General features: G+C 36.3%; 2 protein-coding genes across 3 annotated transcripts in view; one reads left to right on the forward strand and one right to left on the reverse strand.

The window, feature by feature from the left end:
- Saxo2 (stabilizer of axonemal microtubules 2) overlaps nucleotides 1-11,604 on the forward strand; it is a 30,382-nt gene extending 18,778 nt beyond the window's left edge. For both annotated transcript variants that reach the window (XM_078051101.1, XM_021722945.3), the window contains exon 4: nucleotides 9,189-11,604. In XM_078051101.1, coding sequence (XP_077907227.1) covers nucleotides 9,189-10,132 — 944 coding nt within the window. In that variant the 3' untranslated portion in view covers nucleotides 10,133-11,604. The remainder of the gene's footprint in view (nucleotides 1-9,188) is intronic.
- A 4,907-nt stretch (nucleotides 11,605-16,511) lies between these two features.
- Adamtsl3 (ADAMTS like 3) overlaps nucleotides 16,512-18,790 on the reverse strand; it is a 320,152-nt gene continuing 317,873 nt past the window's right edge. The window contains exon 30 of the mRNA XM_005320199.5: nucleotides 16,512-18,584. Within this exon, the coding sequence (XP_005320256.1) occupies nucleotides 18,478-18,584 (107 nt within the window). The 3' untranslated portion in view covers nucleotides 16,512-18,477. The remainder of the gene's footprint in view (nucleotides 18,585-18,790) is intronic.

Below are 18,790 nucleotides of genomic sequence, written 5' to 3' on the forward strand. Positions count from 1 at the left end.
GCTCAAATCCATAATAGCTGATATCCAAAACTCCAATTTGGTTATCCTTACATCTGCGACAGAACCAGGATGCTTTTTTCAATATCTATTTTATTATTGCCCTTTCCCATATCATGAAGTTCTATTTTATTTTTTTGAGCTCATACAGACCTAGGTTAATGTTTTGCTGATCAGTTCTATTTTTTTTTTTTTTTTGACTATAGAGTTTTTAAACATTGCAATAGAGATTTTACCTGTAAAAAGTTATAAGGCCTTTACTATTATGTTATGTGTTGTATGTATTATATTATGTGTGCACACTTGTGTTTTGTGTTATATGTTTGAATGTACGTATGTCCAATGTACATATTTCTATATATCATATATGATGAGCGCTCATGAAAAGATGGATCCAAATATTTTTTTTTTATTCACGTGATTTAAATGGTTTAATTTAAATTGGGTAAATAACTGTTAAGAATTGTTTTAATATGTAAACAAAAAAGGAGGTTAACAGATCTGTTTGTTTACTCTCACCTTTCGTTTTCATTATATTTAATAATTCTCTTCACTATAATGTAAATTGTTAAGAAAATTGTTTTCTTTTAGTGCCTTCTGGAATGTTACCTAATTTTTTCTTTAGCCATTATTGCCAGAATTTCTATCTTCAGATGAAGATAATATAAATTGTTAAGAAAATTGTTTTCTTTTAGTGCCTTCTGAAATGTTACCTAATTTTTTCTTTAGCCATTATTGCCAGAATTTCTATCTTCATCCCAGTGCCGATGAAGATAATATAAATTGTTAAGAAAATTGTTTTCTTTTAGTGTCTTCTGGAATGTTACCTAATTTTTTCTTTAGTCATTATTGCCAGAATTCCTATCTTCATCCCTGTGCCGGTGAAGACAAAGAAAAAACTAATCTACAGTTTCTGCAATAGCCATCACTGAACTGCTTACAGAACTTGCACTGAACTGCTTACAGAACTATGTGTCATTTGTATGCATTGTGAACTATCTGTTGGTGCAGCGACTTGTGGTAGTGTTGGGGTATTTTTGCTGATGATATCATCGGTGGTACAATTTTCCCAAAAGGAGCCGTCAATTGACTTGGTATATCTTCCTCCCTTCTGCTTGTCATGATCATTCAGCTAAAATTTGGGGGTCAACAGAGGTGAGGCAAAGAACCTCACCCCCCCCCCCCCCCGCTGAGACCTCTCCACAGGTGTGGCTGTACTGGACCGGTAGTCAATGACGGGTAAGATCCAATTACAATGGTACCAACCTAAGACAGGAGGCTGACGCCCTGAGGTCAGCTCATCCGAAGACGGGTAAGGACCATATGTATTGGACAACCTAAGGCAGACACGGTCCATAAGCCACATGCTTGTTGTTTAAACAGAGAGGGGGAGATGTTGAGAGCCACAGCCAAAGGGGCCCCAGCAAACTTCCAGCTGCCAGCAAGCTTCAGACTGCCCCAGCAACATCTAGCTGATTGGCTCCTCTGCGGTGATGTTCATTGGGCTGTTTCCCTGCCCTTCAGACTGCCAGCTGATGATTGGCTCACAGCTGCCCCAGCAACATCTAGCTGATTGGCTCCTCCACGGAGCTGCTCATTGGGTGACTTCTTTGGCTCTGCCCACGCAACCCAGCCAATCGGCCTCAAGAGGAGGAGGATTGTGGGAGGAAAAGGCTGGTGTGGGGGAGAGAGGCTTGTGGAAGCCGGTGGTGGCAGTTGGGCTCTGAGGGTTTTTCCCTGGAGCTGTTTTGTTTGGCGTTTGTAGTTCTAAAAATAAAGTTAGTTTCTTTTTGACAAGTGGCTCCTGATTTGTGCCAAGCCAGACTTCGGTAAAAACAGACCCCCGACTCCAGACAATCACTGGGTCAGGATTTTAGTTAATCTCTCCGGAATCCAAATCAGCTGCTGTTCTCCCTGTGGAAACATACAAACAGGCCCCCGACTCCAGACAATCACTGGGTCAGAACCTTGGTTAATCTCTCTGAAATCCAAATCGGCTGCTGTTCTGGGTCAGAACCTTGGTTAATCTCTCTGGAATCCAAATCGGCTGCTGTTCTTCCTGTGGAAACACACAAACAGACCCCCGATTCCAGACAATTACTGGGTCAGGACCTTTCCATTGTCCTGTTAGAATATCTTTCCAATGGGGAAGTGTTGGCCAAAGGGTATAAAGTTGTATTTAGCAGGATACTATCACAAAGTAAGAAATAATAAGTTGCAGGTTTATAGTATGAGTAAGTCTAGAGGTCTAATATAAGTATGATGATTATAGTTAAAAATTCTGTATTGTATAATGGAAACTAAGCCATACTAAAAATAAATAATATATACTACAAGGGTGGTAGATAATTCATTAATTCAGGAACAATCAGTACTTCAAAAATGTATACTTTGTAATATATCACTTTAGGCTAGCCTGTGAATGCATTGGAGATTAGTGATTATGGATAAAGAGAGAAAGAATATCCCCAAATCTGGTACAAAACAAGCATGTAATCATAAAGCCAGAAAAAAGAAAGAATTCATTAGTAGACATGGTAAGAGCTGAGGAATTGGAATATAATTCTATAAATATAGGTTGAAAAGAGCCAAGCTATTTGGTACGCTATGAGGCTTGATGATTTTCCTATAGCCATTACAAATTTTTATAAGTTCTGCTGCCAGTAGGATACAGTAGATGGCAGAAAGGCATTACTTCCACTGCAACAGGCTTTTTTTTGAGTATAGAATTTTTAAAAAATGCTTATATTTTAAAAATGGCATGGGACAAGTGAGGAGGCAAATAAAACTCCTGAGAGGGAGGAAGCCTCCTAGATGAGATGAAATGGCCAACTGTTTATTTCTGTGGCAGCATTTGTCAAGTCTAGTTCTAGGCTAAGGATTGATCTTGGCATAGGCATAGTCACTCTACTGTGGGAAAGAGAAACTGGTGGAATACTTGATTGTGGGCTGGTTTGACAAACTGGACTCTAGAACTCCAGATGCACGGCAGTTTTCCTTGTGGAACATTGACAGAATGTTTAAGGATCATGATGGGCTAAGAAACTGGACCAAAAAAACTCCCACAGAAATATTCCACTTTTACATGGGAATAGATGCTTAGGAGAAAAAGTCCCACTAGAATGAAGGCCCTAATACAAAGTTACCTCAAGTCTTGTCCTTGAGACATTTGAAACTAGAGGAAGAATACATCTAACTAAAGATGCCAGTGAGAGCTAACCTAGCTCAATTCCCAACTGGAATAAAGTAACCTACCCTAAATTCTTTCTGCCTACTAGAGGAAAGAAGAAACTGTCTCCTGTGGCAAATAACATTGATTTTAGCTTCTATGATTATGTACAATATTCAGCATATAGTAAAATATCATGAGACCTGTGAAAAAGCCAGGAAATATTTGAAGAGGAAATGGTCAAGAGATTTCCAAAATCAGCGACAGAATCAGGCCATAGAATCAAGAAACTTAAAATGGATAAACATAGGAAATTATCCCAAAGCAACTGTTGTCAAATTTATGACAAAATAAAGATGACTTCTTAAAAATAAGAGAAAGCTAGGTGCAGTGGCACACGCCTATAATCTCATTGACTGGAGACAGTAGGAGGAGTATTTCAAGTTTAAGCCTAGCAAGTGAGACACTGTCTCAAAAAATAAGGGTGGAGGGTATATCTCAGTAGTAAAACACCCCTGGGTTCAGTCCCCAGTACAAAAACAAAAACAATCCAAAACTGATATCTGACTTTTTAACAAATGCATAGTACTTTTACAGAGACTATGGAAGGCAAAAGACAATGGAAAGACATCTTTAAAGTGCCAAAAGGGTAGGAGGAGGGAACCCTAGAATTTTAAACCCAGCAAATCCTAGAATTTGTAAATAGTGAAAGCATCCTTCAAAAAATAAGACAAAGTAAAAATATTTTCTGGCAAAACAAAAACTGAATTCATTAGCAGCAGGCCCTTATTACAAGTTTTTCAGGTTGGAGGAAAATGATTCCAGATAGAAGTATGAAATGCATGAGGGAATGAAGCACATATAAATGGAAACTATTTGGATAAATATAAATAAATATTGACTTCTTTAAGTCATATTAATAACTATATTTTCACAAAAATGTAGAAGTAAAATAGAACAATGGCATAAAAGGAAGGAAGGTATAATTGAAATTAAACAAGAGATTCTTCCATTGTTCTAGAAATATTAAGAATATCAATTTAGTTTGACTAGGCCAGAATAGTAAGTAAATACACCTTTTTATTTTGCAAATACAGAAATTTATAATTAAAATTCTAACAGAAAAATGGAATAACAAAAATACCCTTTATTAATCTAAAAGAAGGTAGGAAATAAAGGAGCATGGGGAAAATCAAAAGTAAATAATGATACAGTGAATTTAAGTTCAGCTAGATCATGTGTTACATTAAGTGTAAATGAAATAAACATTGAGTTAAATTCAAAGATTGATTTTTTTCATACATTAAGAAAAGTTTATTAAAAATGTATACCAAAAAATTGATAAAATACATGAAATTGTCAAATTTTTTGAAAAGTATAATTTATCCAAATTAACTCAAGAAGAAAGTCATAATAGCTTTATATCTGTAAAAGAAATTGAGGCGTGAAGATTTAATTTAAAGCCTTATCATAAAGGAAAATTCAGGATTTCCAGCTTCCAAATAAGATACACAACACTAGAAGTAGTGTGTTCTCGAGCTAACAAATAAAATAATTTAAAAAATGATAGATGTTCATGAATCCTTCAGAAAGCTGAGACCACGAGTCAAACTGCTAATCTGAAATAAAAGGACAAACAGCTGCCTCAAAGTTGAGACAGGATGCAAGTACCATTTCCCTTGGAGCAGTACATAGAATGCAGACTGGCTGGCATGCAGAGATTTAAAATTTTCATTGTTTCAAACAAATTATTAAGAGATTGAGTATAGTTTATGTGAGAGCCCAGAGAGCCTTGGACACTCTTCTCTTTGGATGCTCACTGTGTGTTCGTTAAAAAGATTGAAGGAAAGACTAGAGGTCAGAGGAAGCAGGCATGGAGAGAAACATAACCATCATTGTGGGAAAGGCAGAAAGCTCCATTTGAATGCCTCAGACCTACAAACAAAGCATTAGTCTGTTGCGGGAAAGGTATCACTGTTATCCCCAAAGAAAAAGTGAATGTCTATTCCAACTTGGGAAAAGGAAAAGGAAAAACAAGAAGCAGCAGCAAGACAAGACTTCTAGCATGAAAGAATAGGAGATTGTCCTGGAACCAACTCACTACAGATCCGCAACATCAAGGGATATAGAGAGCTCTACTTCTGAGACCCAGAGGCATAGGACCTGCATAAGACTGAAGCTGGACAAAGCACAGAGAAACAACTCCCCATACACACACTCCAACATCATATCTAAGCATTGATAACAACAGCAGTTTACCATTGTTAAAAGGCAGGATATGGAGAAAAACATTTTCTCTGAGGTATCGGTGTAAAGAGAAAGCCTATAGCTGAGAATGGGGCAGACAATGAAAAAACTCTAGTAAATCAGACTCTTATCTGAGCAAAACATGATGCCAAAAGAATGTGAAACTGGAGATGCACTGAAGGTAAGCATAACAACAAAACTCAAACCCAGTTCAACTATAAATTGAACTGACTGAACTCCACTCACTGAAGATCCAGCAGATGAAGATATGTATCCATCTCTACATATATTATTATTTGTGCTATATACAATATCCTGCTTTCAAATCCAAATTATAAATTATGCAAAGAAAACAAAGTAAGAAGGAAGGAAGGGAAGGGACTGTCAAGAGACCAAATCTAAACCAGGTTCAGAAATTAACCAGACATTGGAACAATCCAGAAAACTTTTTTTTTCTTTTTCTTTTTTTTTTTTTTTAGTAAAAAGACTAGTAACTAGTACTAAAAGCTATAGTTAGAAAAGGTGGACAACAACACATAAACAAATGAATTTTAGAAAAAAAGATGAATAAACTATAAAATTGAAATAATTATAAATCAAAAATAAAAGCAATTACCAAGATAAATGATGACTTTCATAAGCATATCAATAGACATTACACAGTCAAGGGAAAAACTTAAGTAAACCTGAAATAGGTCAATGTAAATTCCTGAACCAAAACACAACACAAGGAGAAAGAAAAATGAAAAAAATAAAAGATTCTGACCATCCAAAGCTATGGGACACTTTTTTAAAAAATATTTTTTAGTTATACATGGATGCAGTATCTTTATTTTGTTTATTTACTTTTATGTAATGCTGAGGATTGAACCCAGTGCCTCACACGTGGGAGGCAAGCACCTTACCACCGAGCCACACCACAGTCACCAATGGGACACTTTTTAATGGACCTAACATCTACATATTTGAAATCTCAGAAAAGATAAAAGAATTATTGGAAGATGTAATAGAAAAGAATTTTCCAAAGACAATGAATAACATCAAAGTTTAGATCCAAGAAGCTTAGAGAACCCCAGGCAAAATAAATTTATAAAAAGAAGAAAACAAATCACCTAGAAATTCTGACTTGAAAATGAAAAATGAAAAAAATCCTTAAAGCACCTGGGTGTAGGGGAGACACATTACATATAGAGGAATAAAGAAAGGACACACAGACTTTATGTCAGAAACAATCAAACCAGAAGATGATGGAGTTAACATCTTTAAAATGCTAAGGGTTGAAGAGGAAAACTGTCAACCACATTCAATCCCCAATGAAATTATCTATCATAAATAAAGTCATTTCAAATAACTGAAAACTGAATTATCAATAAAGCTTCACTAAAAGAAATTTTAAAGAAGATTGTTTAGGTACAAGAAATATGGTGCCAGGCAAAAACTCAACATAAGGAAATGAAGATCCCCAGAAAAATGTTAAAATGGAAATTAATATAAAATAGTTTTGGGAGCATAAATGAAGACAATTTTGTTGTTATTTTGCACGATGCATAAAATTAAAAATATAGTAACAATAAATACAAAATGGAGGTAGGAGTTGGAAGTTTACTGTTGAGAGTATTTAAGATTATAGTCAGGCACTCCATGATTCAGTCCATGATGGATCACGCAGATTGTCGTGGACCTGTAAGACTATAACACCTAGTGGTGATATAGCCATCTTAGTCTTTTTTTTTTAAAGAGAGAGAGAGAAAATTTTTTTAATATTTATTTTTTAGTTATCGGCGGACACAACATCTTTGTATGTGGTGCTGAGGATCGAACCCGGGCCGCACACATGCCAGGCGAGTGTGCTACCACTTGAGCCACATCCCCAGCCCCCATCTTAGTCTTAACACTTAGTCTAAACACTCTGATGTTTGCAGGATGACAGAATTGCCTTATAAGGCATTCCTTAATGATACCTGTTCTTATTTGGTACATGACTGTGTATATAAATCATAATACTATTGCTTGCAGGTAGATTGTGATTAATTAAAAATATGTACTATACACTTTAAGGCAAGGAGCACCAGACTATAGCCTGTGTACCAAATCAGCCCATTTATGCATGATTTTGTGGACTGTAGATTTTTACTGAAATCTCTTGATTTCCTGTTAGCTACTGCAATATGGTGTTTTGTGGTAAAGCTTCAAGTGAACTGGAAATGGAATGCAGCTCAGTAGAAGGAGCTTAAGTCAAGAGCTTCTTCCTCACCTCTGATGAGCTTCACAGTCTCTCTCACAGAACCTTCACCACTTCCCCTTATGTCTCTGCTCTGATGGCCATCCTACTAACTGGGCTCCTCTGCCTATGGCATCATTTCCATTTTCTTACAAGTCTGTCTTGAAATAACTTCAGCATGCCACAGCTTTCCAATTCTATCTCATGGCATCATTTATAGATTCTTCTCCTATCTAGCTTTTAATTTCAACTTCTGTTTCACAAAACAAGACTACTTGATCTAGCTTATCTTTTCTTGACAGTTTGTTTCATAGGTATCTGATAACCTAAAGATAATTTTGCTCTTGCAACAGATGTCCATTCTTATCCAAATATCAGTAGCTTAATTATTAGTCCAGTTCTTGACTATTTTGGCAGAAATTTCTCTGGATGAAGAATTTTTCTTTTTCAAAGGAAAGATGCTCCACATAATAAGTATTCAAGGTCTGGCTATTTCAGTGTACTTTGCATAGATTTTAGTCCATATTCTAATACATTACCTTGTTTTAACAAACCTTGTCTTTTATAAATTAATTTTTGGTAATTAAAGAAATACATTTTTCAGTGAAGTCAATTTTTATAGTATTCCTCATATAACCTTTCTCATCTAGAAATAGATATTCTAACTAATTCTCAGTTTAAATATAAACACTTGAGTTTTCTATCCACAGTCCAGGTAAGCTGTGGGAAATAGAGTTAAAGTATTGAATTTCTAAATCTCAGAAGTTAGATCCTATGTTCCCTCCTAAGTTCTCCATGCAATTTTTTACATTTAGAAATTTCATTTTTATTAGTGCATTATAGTTATACATATTAGTGACATTCGTAAATGCATACAACAATTTGCTCTAAAACACTTTTGATGGTACTCACTTCAGGACCCTGGCCTCTAAATGAAGCTTTACCTTTTGGGAATGTCTGAAAGTCTGAATCTCACATAAGGAAGAATAAATGAAGTCAATGATATCTCTGGGATAATACTAGTTACCTTGACCTTGCTCAAGAAGTCCCATAATGGAATTGAAATTTTCTCTCCTTAGAGGATAACAGTCCAAAGGGAGGAGTAGACACACATCACCTGTGCTCTCACATTAGAACACTTGATTTACATTAATTCATGGATTTGATGACTTGCGTTAGCATTCTGCAAGTTATAGTGAAAATCCTAGCCAGTTCCCAGGATTGAAACCATACCCTTCTAAACTGTCCTCACCACACAGTCCTTTTGGCTTTCAATAATAATCCACAAATGGGCTCAGACGTGCCATTCCCTTGTATGTAATTAGGTGAATCTGGAAATGAAAAGTTGGGTGTGCTAAAGTGGGGAGATGGGTAGAAGAAGGGGGAAATGAAGAAAAAATAGCAAATCTGAGGCCATCAAAGTAATTTCATACTTGATGCTAGTGTTTGGTTTTCTAAAAGAAAGGATGTTTGGCCAAGAAAGAAATCAGTCATGATTCTTAGAAGGGAGTTGTTTCTTTCAGCATTTAAAAATGTTTTGTTTTAATTTTTAAGATGATTATAGATCTTGGGGCATTCAGAAAAGTGAACTTTATAAACCAGAACAAACTTATCATCCCCCAACTGTGAAATTTGGAAATTCAACTACCTTTCAGGATGACTATGTTCCTCAGGAGATAAAACCAAGACAAAGCTTTAAGCCCTTCTCTGTAGTCAAGCGTTCTACAGCCCCTTTTAATGGTGATACAAGTCATCGCATTGATTATGTACCTCATCAGCTAGAAATCAAGTTTGAAAAGCCAAAAGAAGTTTACAAGCCAACTGACCAACCTTTTGAGGATCTCACAACTCACCGGAATGACTTTCAGGGTCTTGTTGGTGAAACTGCAAAAATATGCAGACCTGCCCACACCAGAGTGACCCAAAGTGCTCAATTTGAAGGAAACACTGAATTCCGGGAAAGTTTCCAACCATGGGAAATCCCACCACCAGAAGTCAAGAAAGTACCAGAGTATGTGCCCCCTACAGGCAGCATGCAGTTAAACAGCACAAGCCACCTTGACTATGTTCCCTATCAGGCCAACCGTGTTGTTCCCATCAGGCCAGTTTCTCACAGAAGAAAAAACAATTTTCCTTTCCAAGGAAAAAGCACCATGAAGGAAGATTTTCCAGTATGGGAAATTTGTCGTCAAGGGCTCATTAAGCAGCAGCAGCAGATTCCCAACCCTTCTGGAAAATTTGATGGTTTGAGCACTTTCAGATCTCACTATGTGCCACATGAATTGATTCCAACAGAGAGTTGCAAACCTTTAAATGTTGCTCTTAAGAGTTCTGTTCCATTCGATGATATCACTATGTATTCTATAGAGTACACACCAAAGAAACAAGAAATCTGCCCAGCTAGCTATCCCTCTCCTCCAGGCTATATATTTGAAAATACAAATTCCCAAGGCCATAAATTCTTCCGCAAGATCACTCCTGCAGTGAAAGCCTCCTAATCATCAAATTATACTTAAAAGGAAGCTAACTACAAGGTATTGATTTTTCAAGGGAAAACATGATTTTTATAGTGAAAAAACTATAAGATAAACATGATTTTTCAGATTTTTAAACAAAATTGGAAAATGTATTATAGGAGATCAGAATCTTAAAATCAATTTTTTACTGATATTTTAATCAAGATTGTGTTTACTTTGCATTTCTGAATGTTGAATAATGTACATTTCCCATCTGAACTACTTTAATATTTAGCATACTGTTTGATATTTTATCCTTAATCTATTATTTGCACTTCTGTTTATAATTATGGCAATTATGTGGTTATAAAGGTCATATACCAGTTACCACTTATCAAGAACATTGGGACCATCAACAGCAACACTGAAAACAACATATGGATTTCTCTTCCAAAACAGTACGATTCAGTTTCCTCAGATTTTAAGGCACCCAGGTAGTGTACACCAAGTCAATTTTCGGGGTAGTGCTGGAGACCACTCCTCACTACACTGAAGTTAGTAAGAAACATTGCAACATGACAGCTTTTGGGGGCTGGAAATCAGAGCACATGAGCTCAAATCCTACTGCCATCAATTTCTATTTGTGCCACCTTAAGCAGGTGCCTCATGTCTCTAAGCTTCTTTGTCTTCATTTGTAGAAGAATATCTCTTCTGCCTACCACACTGTTTGTTTTGAGCATCAGATGATATGATGCATCTTAATCCATAAAGTAAAAGTACAAATGTAACCAAGGAATTGTTAATAAATCACTCAATTGCTTTTGTATATTTTCACCTTTCCAAATGAGGATAATTTCCTATTCAATCATCATTTCCTGGCATGTAGTAAAGATTGCAAAATAACCTACTTCATTTTGACCACCTCTGAGAAGAGTTTTGCCCTCTCTAGAGTCACAGGGATTTGAACAGCTGTTACAGACAACGAGACCTTAGATTGGGGTGAATCACACAGTTGCTAGAATGATGTTAGGAAGAATGATAGCTCTGAAGAAATCTTCAGGGTAAACTTAAGTAATTATGTACCTAATTGCTATGCCCAGACTTTATGTTCAGAAAGAAGTAGAACCAAGCCCCAAATGGGGTATAATCACCTCACTGACCATTTCCAGTGTGAAGAAAAGGGATAGGGAAGGAAGGAAAAAATGATGTCAGCAAGCAAAGTAGAAACAAATATTTACAAATGTGGAAAATTCTCTAATGAATTAAACTGACTGGGCGGGCTTTTGTTAAATAAATGATTGCATTATGGAAGAATATGATTTATTTTAGCATAAGGTCTTTTATTGCTTCAGAATTGTTTCCAAGTATATACTTTATTGATAATAAACTCATAAGTATATTGATTAAATATTTCTAATTATTTGACAAGAATTTGTTCTTACAGTTGTACTTAGTGAAAATGTTATGTGAAATTTTATATTTCTATGCAATATTAATAAAACAAAAAGAATGGATTTTTCATGAAGTCATGTACCCAATTTTTTTTAAATGACAGCTTTTTTATTACAGTCTAGGTTGACCTAAATGTGAGTAGACATTCTTAAATAAAAACCTTGTTAGATACTCAGAATTAAAAATCGGGTATACTATAGCATAGTACTCTGTCATCCCGGCCCATATTCCAATGATGAATATTCAGATCCCTCCATACTTTGATAGGTTCAATCTCCCTGGACAGAGGTCACCCTTAATAAGACATTTACTGGGATTTCCTGAGGGATTTCCTGGGATTTGCCATAGGCTGAGGATCCAATTATCAGTATGCTGATAATACCTTCAAAAGTGTATTATCAGCACACTTTTTAAATAGCCTTTTTGAAGTTTGCTAACTCATTATTTCAAGGTTCATTTTTACCTTCTTTGGTGGATTTTAAAGGGTTTCCTTTAGTCAAGGGGTTCAGCAAAATCTTTCTGAAAGAGATGACCAATCAGCCAAATCTTGAAATATAAGTACAAACTTATCAAGATAGGTGAGAAGAAAGAGCATAAACACAGGTACAAAGGGATTAGCATCTCTGTGTCTGAGTTGGAGATTAGTAAGATATACAGGCAGAAAGCTTGCAATCCCCAATTCATCACCTTCTTAAGTTTCCTTGAAATATTATGCAGATACACACATTCATACATTTGAACAGCACTGGAAACCAGTAATACTATTTAACAACATTCCAGATTCTAGAATGAAGTTCCACTAAGGCAAACTTGGATGAATCTGATAAAGAGGCAAATTCAGAGAGAAAAGTTTGGCAAGAAATTTTCACTTCCACCCTATCCCATTTCCACCCTGTCTTTCCCTTGTTGAGGAAAATAAGACCACAGACTGAGACATCAGAAACAGAGGCATTATGATTTATTTTCAAAAAAAATCTGCACAGGTAATGCCAAGAATGAACCCTAATATCAACTATGAACTTTAGGTGATGATGTATTGATGCAAATGCTTTAATTGTAACAAATGTACCATTCTGATGGAGGCTGTTGACAGTTGGGAGGTTGTACACATGTGGGTTCATGGGGGATATGGGAAATCTCTGTACTTTCCACTCAGTTTTTCTGTGAACCTAAAACTCCAGGGGCTGGGATTGTGTCTCAGTGTCAGAACACTTGCCTGGCATGTGTGAGGCACTGGGTTGGATTCTCAGCACCACATATAAATAAACAAAATAAAGGTCCATTGAGAACTAAAAAATATTTTTTAAAAAGTCTAGTTTAAAACAAAACACTTCGTGTCAGGAGGAACAGAAGGGAGTATTCACCATTTACACCCCATCCTCTTAATATATCAATCCTTAGGCTTTCTTTTATGGAAAACTATAACCAAAAGCTCTCTCAGAATTACTCTGAACACTTACCAAGGGGAGAGGAAACCTTTTAAAATCCAGCAAAGAAGGTAAAAATGAACCTTGAAATAATGAGTTAGCAAACTTCAAAAAGGCTATTTAAAAAGTGTGCTGATAATACATTTTGAAGGGTCCCAGTGTCCAATAACACATGAAGATTCTTCCATTTTGTTAAGGCTGTAGTTTTTATTCCTCAGTACACACAATTCTCTTTTACATGGAAGGCAGACTTTCACCCTATGTGACAGACATAGTACTATTACCAATGTCACCCTTCCCAACCTACCCATGACATAGCATACAGTTTGATAGCTGCTCTCTAGGGTGGCTGGGGTATTTCACCATTCTCTCCAATATCCCTCCCCCACTTTATTTCTGGCCAGTATGGGGGCTATAATGGCTAACAAGAAAATGTGGCTAGGAGGTGCTCAAGATAGTAAAGCAAGCAATACGAAAAACAAAACAAAAAACACAAAAAATGATAAAAGTTATAAACAGACACATAACTAAACACAGTATTAAATTGTTAGGGATACTATATCAAACTGGGTGGTTTAAATAATAGAAAGTTGTATTTTAGTTCCAGAGGCTAGAAGTCCCTAGATCAAGAGTTGCTTCTTTCTGAAGGCTGTGAGGAAAAATCTGTCCCATTCCTTTCTCCTCGCCTCTAATGCATTTTCTGGCATCTTTGGAGTTCTTTGGGGTTAAGAGCTCTGCCTTAAGGACGCATGTCATTCTCCCTGTGTGCTTGCAAATTTCCCTCTTAAGGATACCAGGCATATAAAGACAACTCAGAGAACAAACTATTGATTCACGAAACAGCATGCATGAAATGTAAACATGTTTTGATCAATGAAAGAAGCTAAACTCCAAATGTTATCTGTTGTATGATCCCATTTGTATGTTTGTGGAAAAGGCCAAACTAAAGAGACAGAAAATGGATGAATATTGCCTACAGGTGGTAAGTAGGAGAGAAATTACAGCAAAGTGGCAGGACAAGGGAATTTTATGGGTACTGAGACTATTATGTATGATATAGGTGGCAAATACACAACTCTGAATTCTCCAAAACAATTAGAACACAAAAGAGTGAATTATATTGTATGTAAACTATAAAAACCATCACCTACAATAAGAGAAACCAAAGAAGGGGTTCAGACTTTGATAAATATATATAGTTGCACTACAAATTAAGCACACAAGCACACTGATGGATTAGGAAGAAAAGAGATGACTCAAGGAACTTGAAAAATTTTTACACTGGACACTATAAAGCTAAAGACAAAAAAGAATTGTATATATCATCATACTCCAGTTGGTAATTTTTTCCTTCTCTCACCAAGGGTATATGCTAGTAATTCTAAGCCACTTTGAGGGAATGTTGAGGTTGAATCAAGAAAATATATTGTAGATAATGACAGCCTGACTTCTCATTTCCAGAGGAAAAAGCTACAGAGAAATATGTAGACCATAATAAAGCCCACAGTATTGAATTAGTGTGCAAGATTTAAGTATGAATTCATAAAAATAGATGTAGGTGTGCATTCACAGATTGGTGTATATGCAGTCAACTAAAAAAGGTCTCCGATGACTAAGCTGCAACAAATTGTGTGATGATATAAATAATGGTAGTTTTTGATTATTTTTCCAAAATACAGCATATAACTTAACATCTTTACCTATATTTTAAATGTACAATTCAGTGGTATTAAATGCATTAATAATGTGTAACCATGATGACTATGCATCACCACAACTTTTCATCCTGTAAAACTGAGTCTCTGCTCATTAAACAATAAGTCCCCTTTTCTCTCTCCTCCCAGCTGCTGGAAGCCATGATTCTACTTTCTGCCTCTGATTCTACTTACTCTAAGAATGTCATAGAAATGGAATCATTCATGACCTTGACACTTCAAGAATACTAGCCAGGAATTTCGTAGGATGGCCCTCAATTTGGGGTTATCTGATGTTTCTCATGATTATACCAAGATGATAGAGAAAGGTGTCACTCTACCAATTGCTGATAGGAGGTAGCTGTAGACATCTAAACTCCATCTCGAAACTCCTCACAATGCCCCAAAGAGAAGGGTATCATGCAGTTTCCAGTTCTGGTTCCAGAACTTGGAGACCATCATGCCTCACACCATTCTAACAAATAGCAAGCTGGATAGTCTGAAAAATCAAGTTTTTTTGGATCAGAAAAACAGAAGAGGACACAGAACAAATCCCTAACCCCACAGTCATGGCTTGTCACAGCAGAGATGGAGGGACTACCAAAGGAATAAGTGCTGGGTAGGAAAATCTGAAGTGCAATTAATGAATTTCTGGAAGCTCAGAGTGAATAAGTTGAAAAGTTTCAAGGGAGTCAATTGTGGGAAGGGGCACACAGTTACTAGGAGATTTACCTTCAGGAGCTTGACCAGTTTCTTAATGCAAATGTCAGAGAATAATCCCCTGGTGTTACCAGCTGAGGAGGAAGGATCCATTGTGAAATGATCTTTCTGTTGTTCTTAACAATGCCTGTCCTCAGGAATAGTCAATCAGAGCTTAACCAGCTGAGATATTATCAGAATCTAACTGACCTGGCTGACCAACTCCAGTCTACTCTAGCTTTCCATATGAGAGAAGGGAAATAGTTAATTAACTCCAGCTCACTCTACCCAGCCTGATCCACCTTAAAGGAAAAACAAACAACTAACTCTTAGAAACATAAAGAAAATTCACAGTCCAGAAACACAGGCACACAAAAAAGACCTACTCATGAGACAACAGAATGCCTCTCCCCACAACTTAGCACCATACTACTACTAAAAGCCTACTTTCAGAGGGTACTTTTACCTAGAACATCATATCTGACTACCAAGAAAAAAATAAGACATACTAAAAAGCAAAAAAGTTTAAAAAAGAAACCCACAATTTGAAAACATGGAATAAGCAACAAAACTAGCCATGGCAGGGATATTGGAATAATCAAACTAGGAATTTTAAATAACTGATTACTATGCTCACTAAGTTTTACTATGTAAGTTTACACAGTAAGTATTACTATGATAAGTCATTCTATGAAGTCAGCATCATCCTAATACCAAAACCAGAGGACAATTCTACAAGAAAAGAAAATTACAGACAAAACCTCTCATGAGCATAGATACAAATATTCTCAACAAAACACCTAACAAATCCAACAACTTACAAAAATAATTTGCACCATGACTAAATGGAATTTATTCCAGCTATGCAAAGCTGGTTCAACATTCAAAAATCAATTTAATATAATCCATTGCATCAACAAGATAAAGAAAAATCAGTGATCATATCAATAGATGGAAATGACTGGAATGAAAGAATTAAAGTGAATTTCTGTGAGGTCTGATCTGAATTCTGTACCTCACACTTCCAAGGACAGACCAGGGCACTGAACTCATTAAGGTAGCTACTGTAATAACAAGGGGGCAGCTAAGGTGACAATATTGAAAACTACCCAAAACAACACAAATAACAATGCATATATAACGATGCCATTGAATAATCAAAGTAAATTTATTTCTGAATTGCTTAAGGATCATAAAAGAGAAACATTAACTCTCATAAAAACAGTAGTAAAATACAGTACACAGGAATGTCATTTGAGTGATAAAAGTACAATAGCAAATGAAAAACAGTATCTTTTAACTTTAAATACAAAGGTGAAGCAATTTAATAAGAAACTTTGTTAGCAAGAAAAATATATGTCCCATGTCTTTATTACATACTGTACAAAATAAAATATTGCACCTTTAAGTCATATAATAAATATATACAAAGAGTATATTACAGGTGATCTTTCTTTTAATTTAATAACCTTCAACAATCAAATGTGACTGATGATTAACAATTCATGGGCTGGTGTGTCCTCTTCATTTTCCCCTGTCCATTTCCAGCCACTAAACCCTCCACATACAGTAGTGCTCATCCCAGTGTCGGTGAGGCTGAAGTTAGAACAAAACAGATCTGGTGCTTAGAATATGGTAAAAAGACTCAGCAAGCTCATCCACAGACAAATCCAAAGCCAAAATTGCACAGTTCAATTATTGATCAGGAACTAGATCTAGCACAACCTGCCTTGGGAAACTTTGTTGCCAACAGGCTATAGGCAGCGTGTGACAGGCAATCAGGACATTGCATTAAGAAGTCTAACCATTTATTTGGGGTTTTGTGCCATCTAAAACCATAACTGGAGGAATACCAGGAAAAGATTACCATAACCAAATTAGCTCTAGAGTTTACAATTTAATGCTAGCCTGAACCTGCTTCAGAGGCAACACTTAACTCCACACTTAACTTTCACCTTGACACTATCACACCAGCATGGACCCAATCTAAACCCAACCCAACCTTGCCCCAACCTGGCCCTGAGCCCAACTCCTTAACCAAGCACAGCCTTAGCCCTAATTTAACTTCCTTTCTCACCTAACTCAATCCTAGCTGAAAACTAACCCTAACCTTTGTTCCCCAAAGCCTAAACCAAATCCTAATTCCAACTTCTATAAGTGTAACTTCCCGCCTAACTCTAATTCACTTTGGATTTACTGAAAAATCAACTCAAGCAGTTATTTTATATAAACAATTCTTTTCAATTATGTATCTTATTAGATTACTTTCTTATAAACTTTCCAAAATAAAAATCCTCAGGAATATTATTTTATGCATAAATTAGGTTTAAAAGGCTTTGATTTTCTGTTTGTGTGCAAGAGAATAGTGCTTAGAAAAAGTTCTATTCACAGTTCTTAAAGCATTGCATATACTTCAAAATCAGTAGAAAAGGTTAAATTTCCCTCTTCTTTGATTTCCAAGATGCCTCATTTGGTCACAGATGGATTCCTGTAGTTGTGAAAATGGCAGCAATATTTCCTCTGTTTTCTTACAAGAGTGCTCGAGAGCAAGGACAGGATGCCACCTCCTCATGAATCCTTGGGTCAATTGGAGTTATAAGCCTGTCCAAGAGATTATCTCTTTTTCACAGACTGAACTTAAGCATCTTTGCAAATGCCATTAATGATAACATCTGAACAACTACTGGCCAGTTGTAGATACTTCACAAACTTGTTGAAACTCTACAACTTGAGAGAAGAGGAAGTTTCCTCAGTTGCTGTGCTTCCTAAGACTTCAGGATGTACCACTCTGTGCTAGTTTACAAATCACAGCATTCGAGGATGTGCTCATTATCTTGGTGACTTCCCGATTACGCAGACATGATGAAGTCCCAAGTGCATTGGCACATTACTATGTTAATCTTGGAATACATCATTTACAGGAAGTAGAATTAAAAACCGACCCTGGGGAAATTTCACTTTACAAAATTTTAACAGGGATGTTTTTGCATCAACCTCTGTTTGATCAAGGAATCCAGAGTCTTTAGGAAATACATGTTTTTGAACCAGAGACATGGGGAAAAGAGCTTTGATTTTTTTTTAATAGTCACAGCAGCATCACAACCCCTCCATAAGTTTACCCTTCTTGGCATGACTGGCAGCACCTTCGTTTGTGGAGGTCCAGAGAACACAAATTAAGGTGCCTTATGAACATACAGTAGTGAGTTGTATCTGCACAGTCGCCTGCAAAGAAGAAAAAGAATCAGTAACACGTGGCTCATTAAAGGCTGACTAAAAGTCATTGGATTTTGTGAAAAGCCATAAATTAGGATCACAGAGTGAGGAGAAGAAACTATCCTTAGCTTGGGCCACTGCTTTGTCCTGGATTCAGAAGTGCAGTGGACTCACTTCTCAGTTCAGCCAAGTGGCCTCTCTCAGTGCCCTGGGAA

The sequence above is a fragment of the Ictidomys tridecemlineatus genome, chromosome 5 (assembly GCF_052094955.1).
Source record: "Ictidomys tridecemlineatus isolate mIctTri1 chromosome 5, mIctTri1.hap1, whole genome shotgun sequence".
Classification (NCBI taxonomy): Eukaryota; Metazoa; Chordata; class Mammalia; order Rodentia; family Sciuridae; genus Ictidomys; species Ictidomys tridecemlineatus.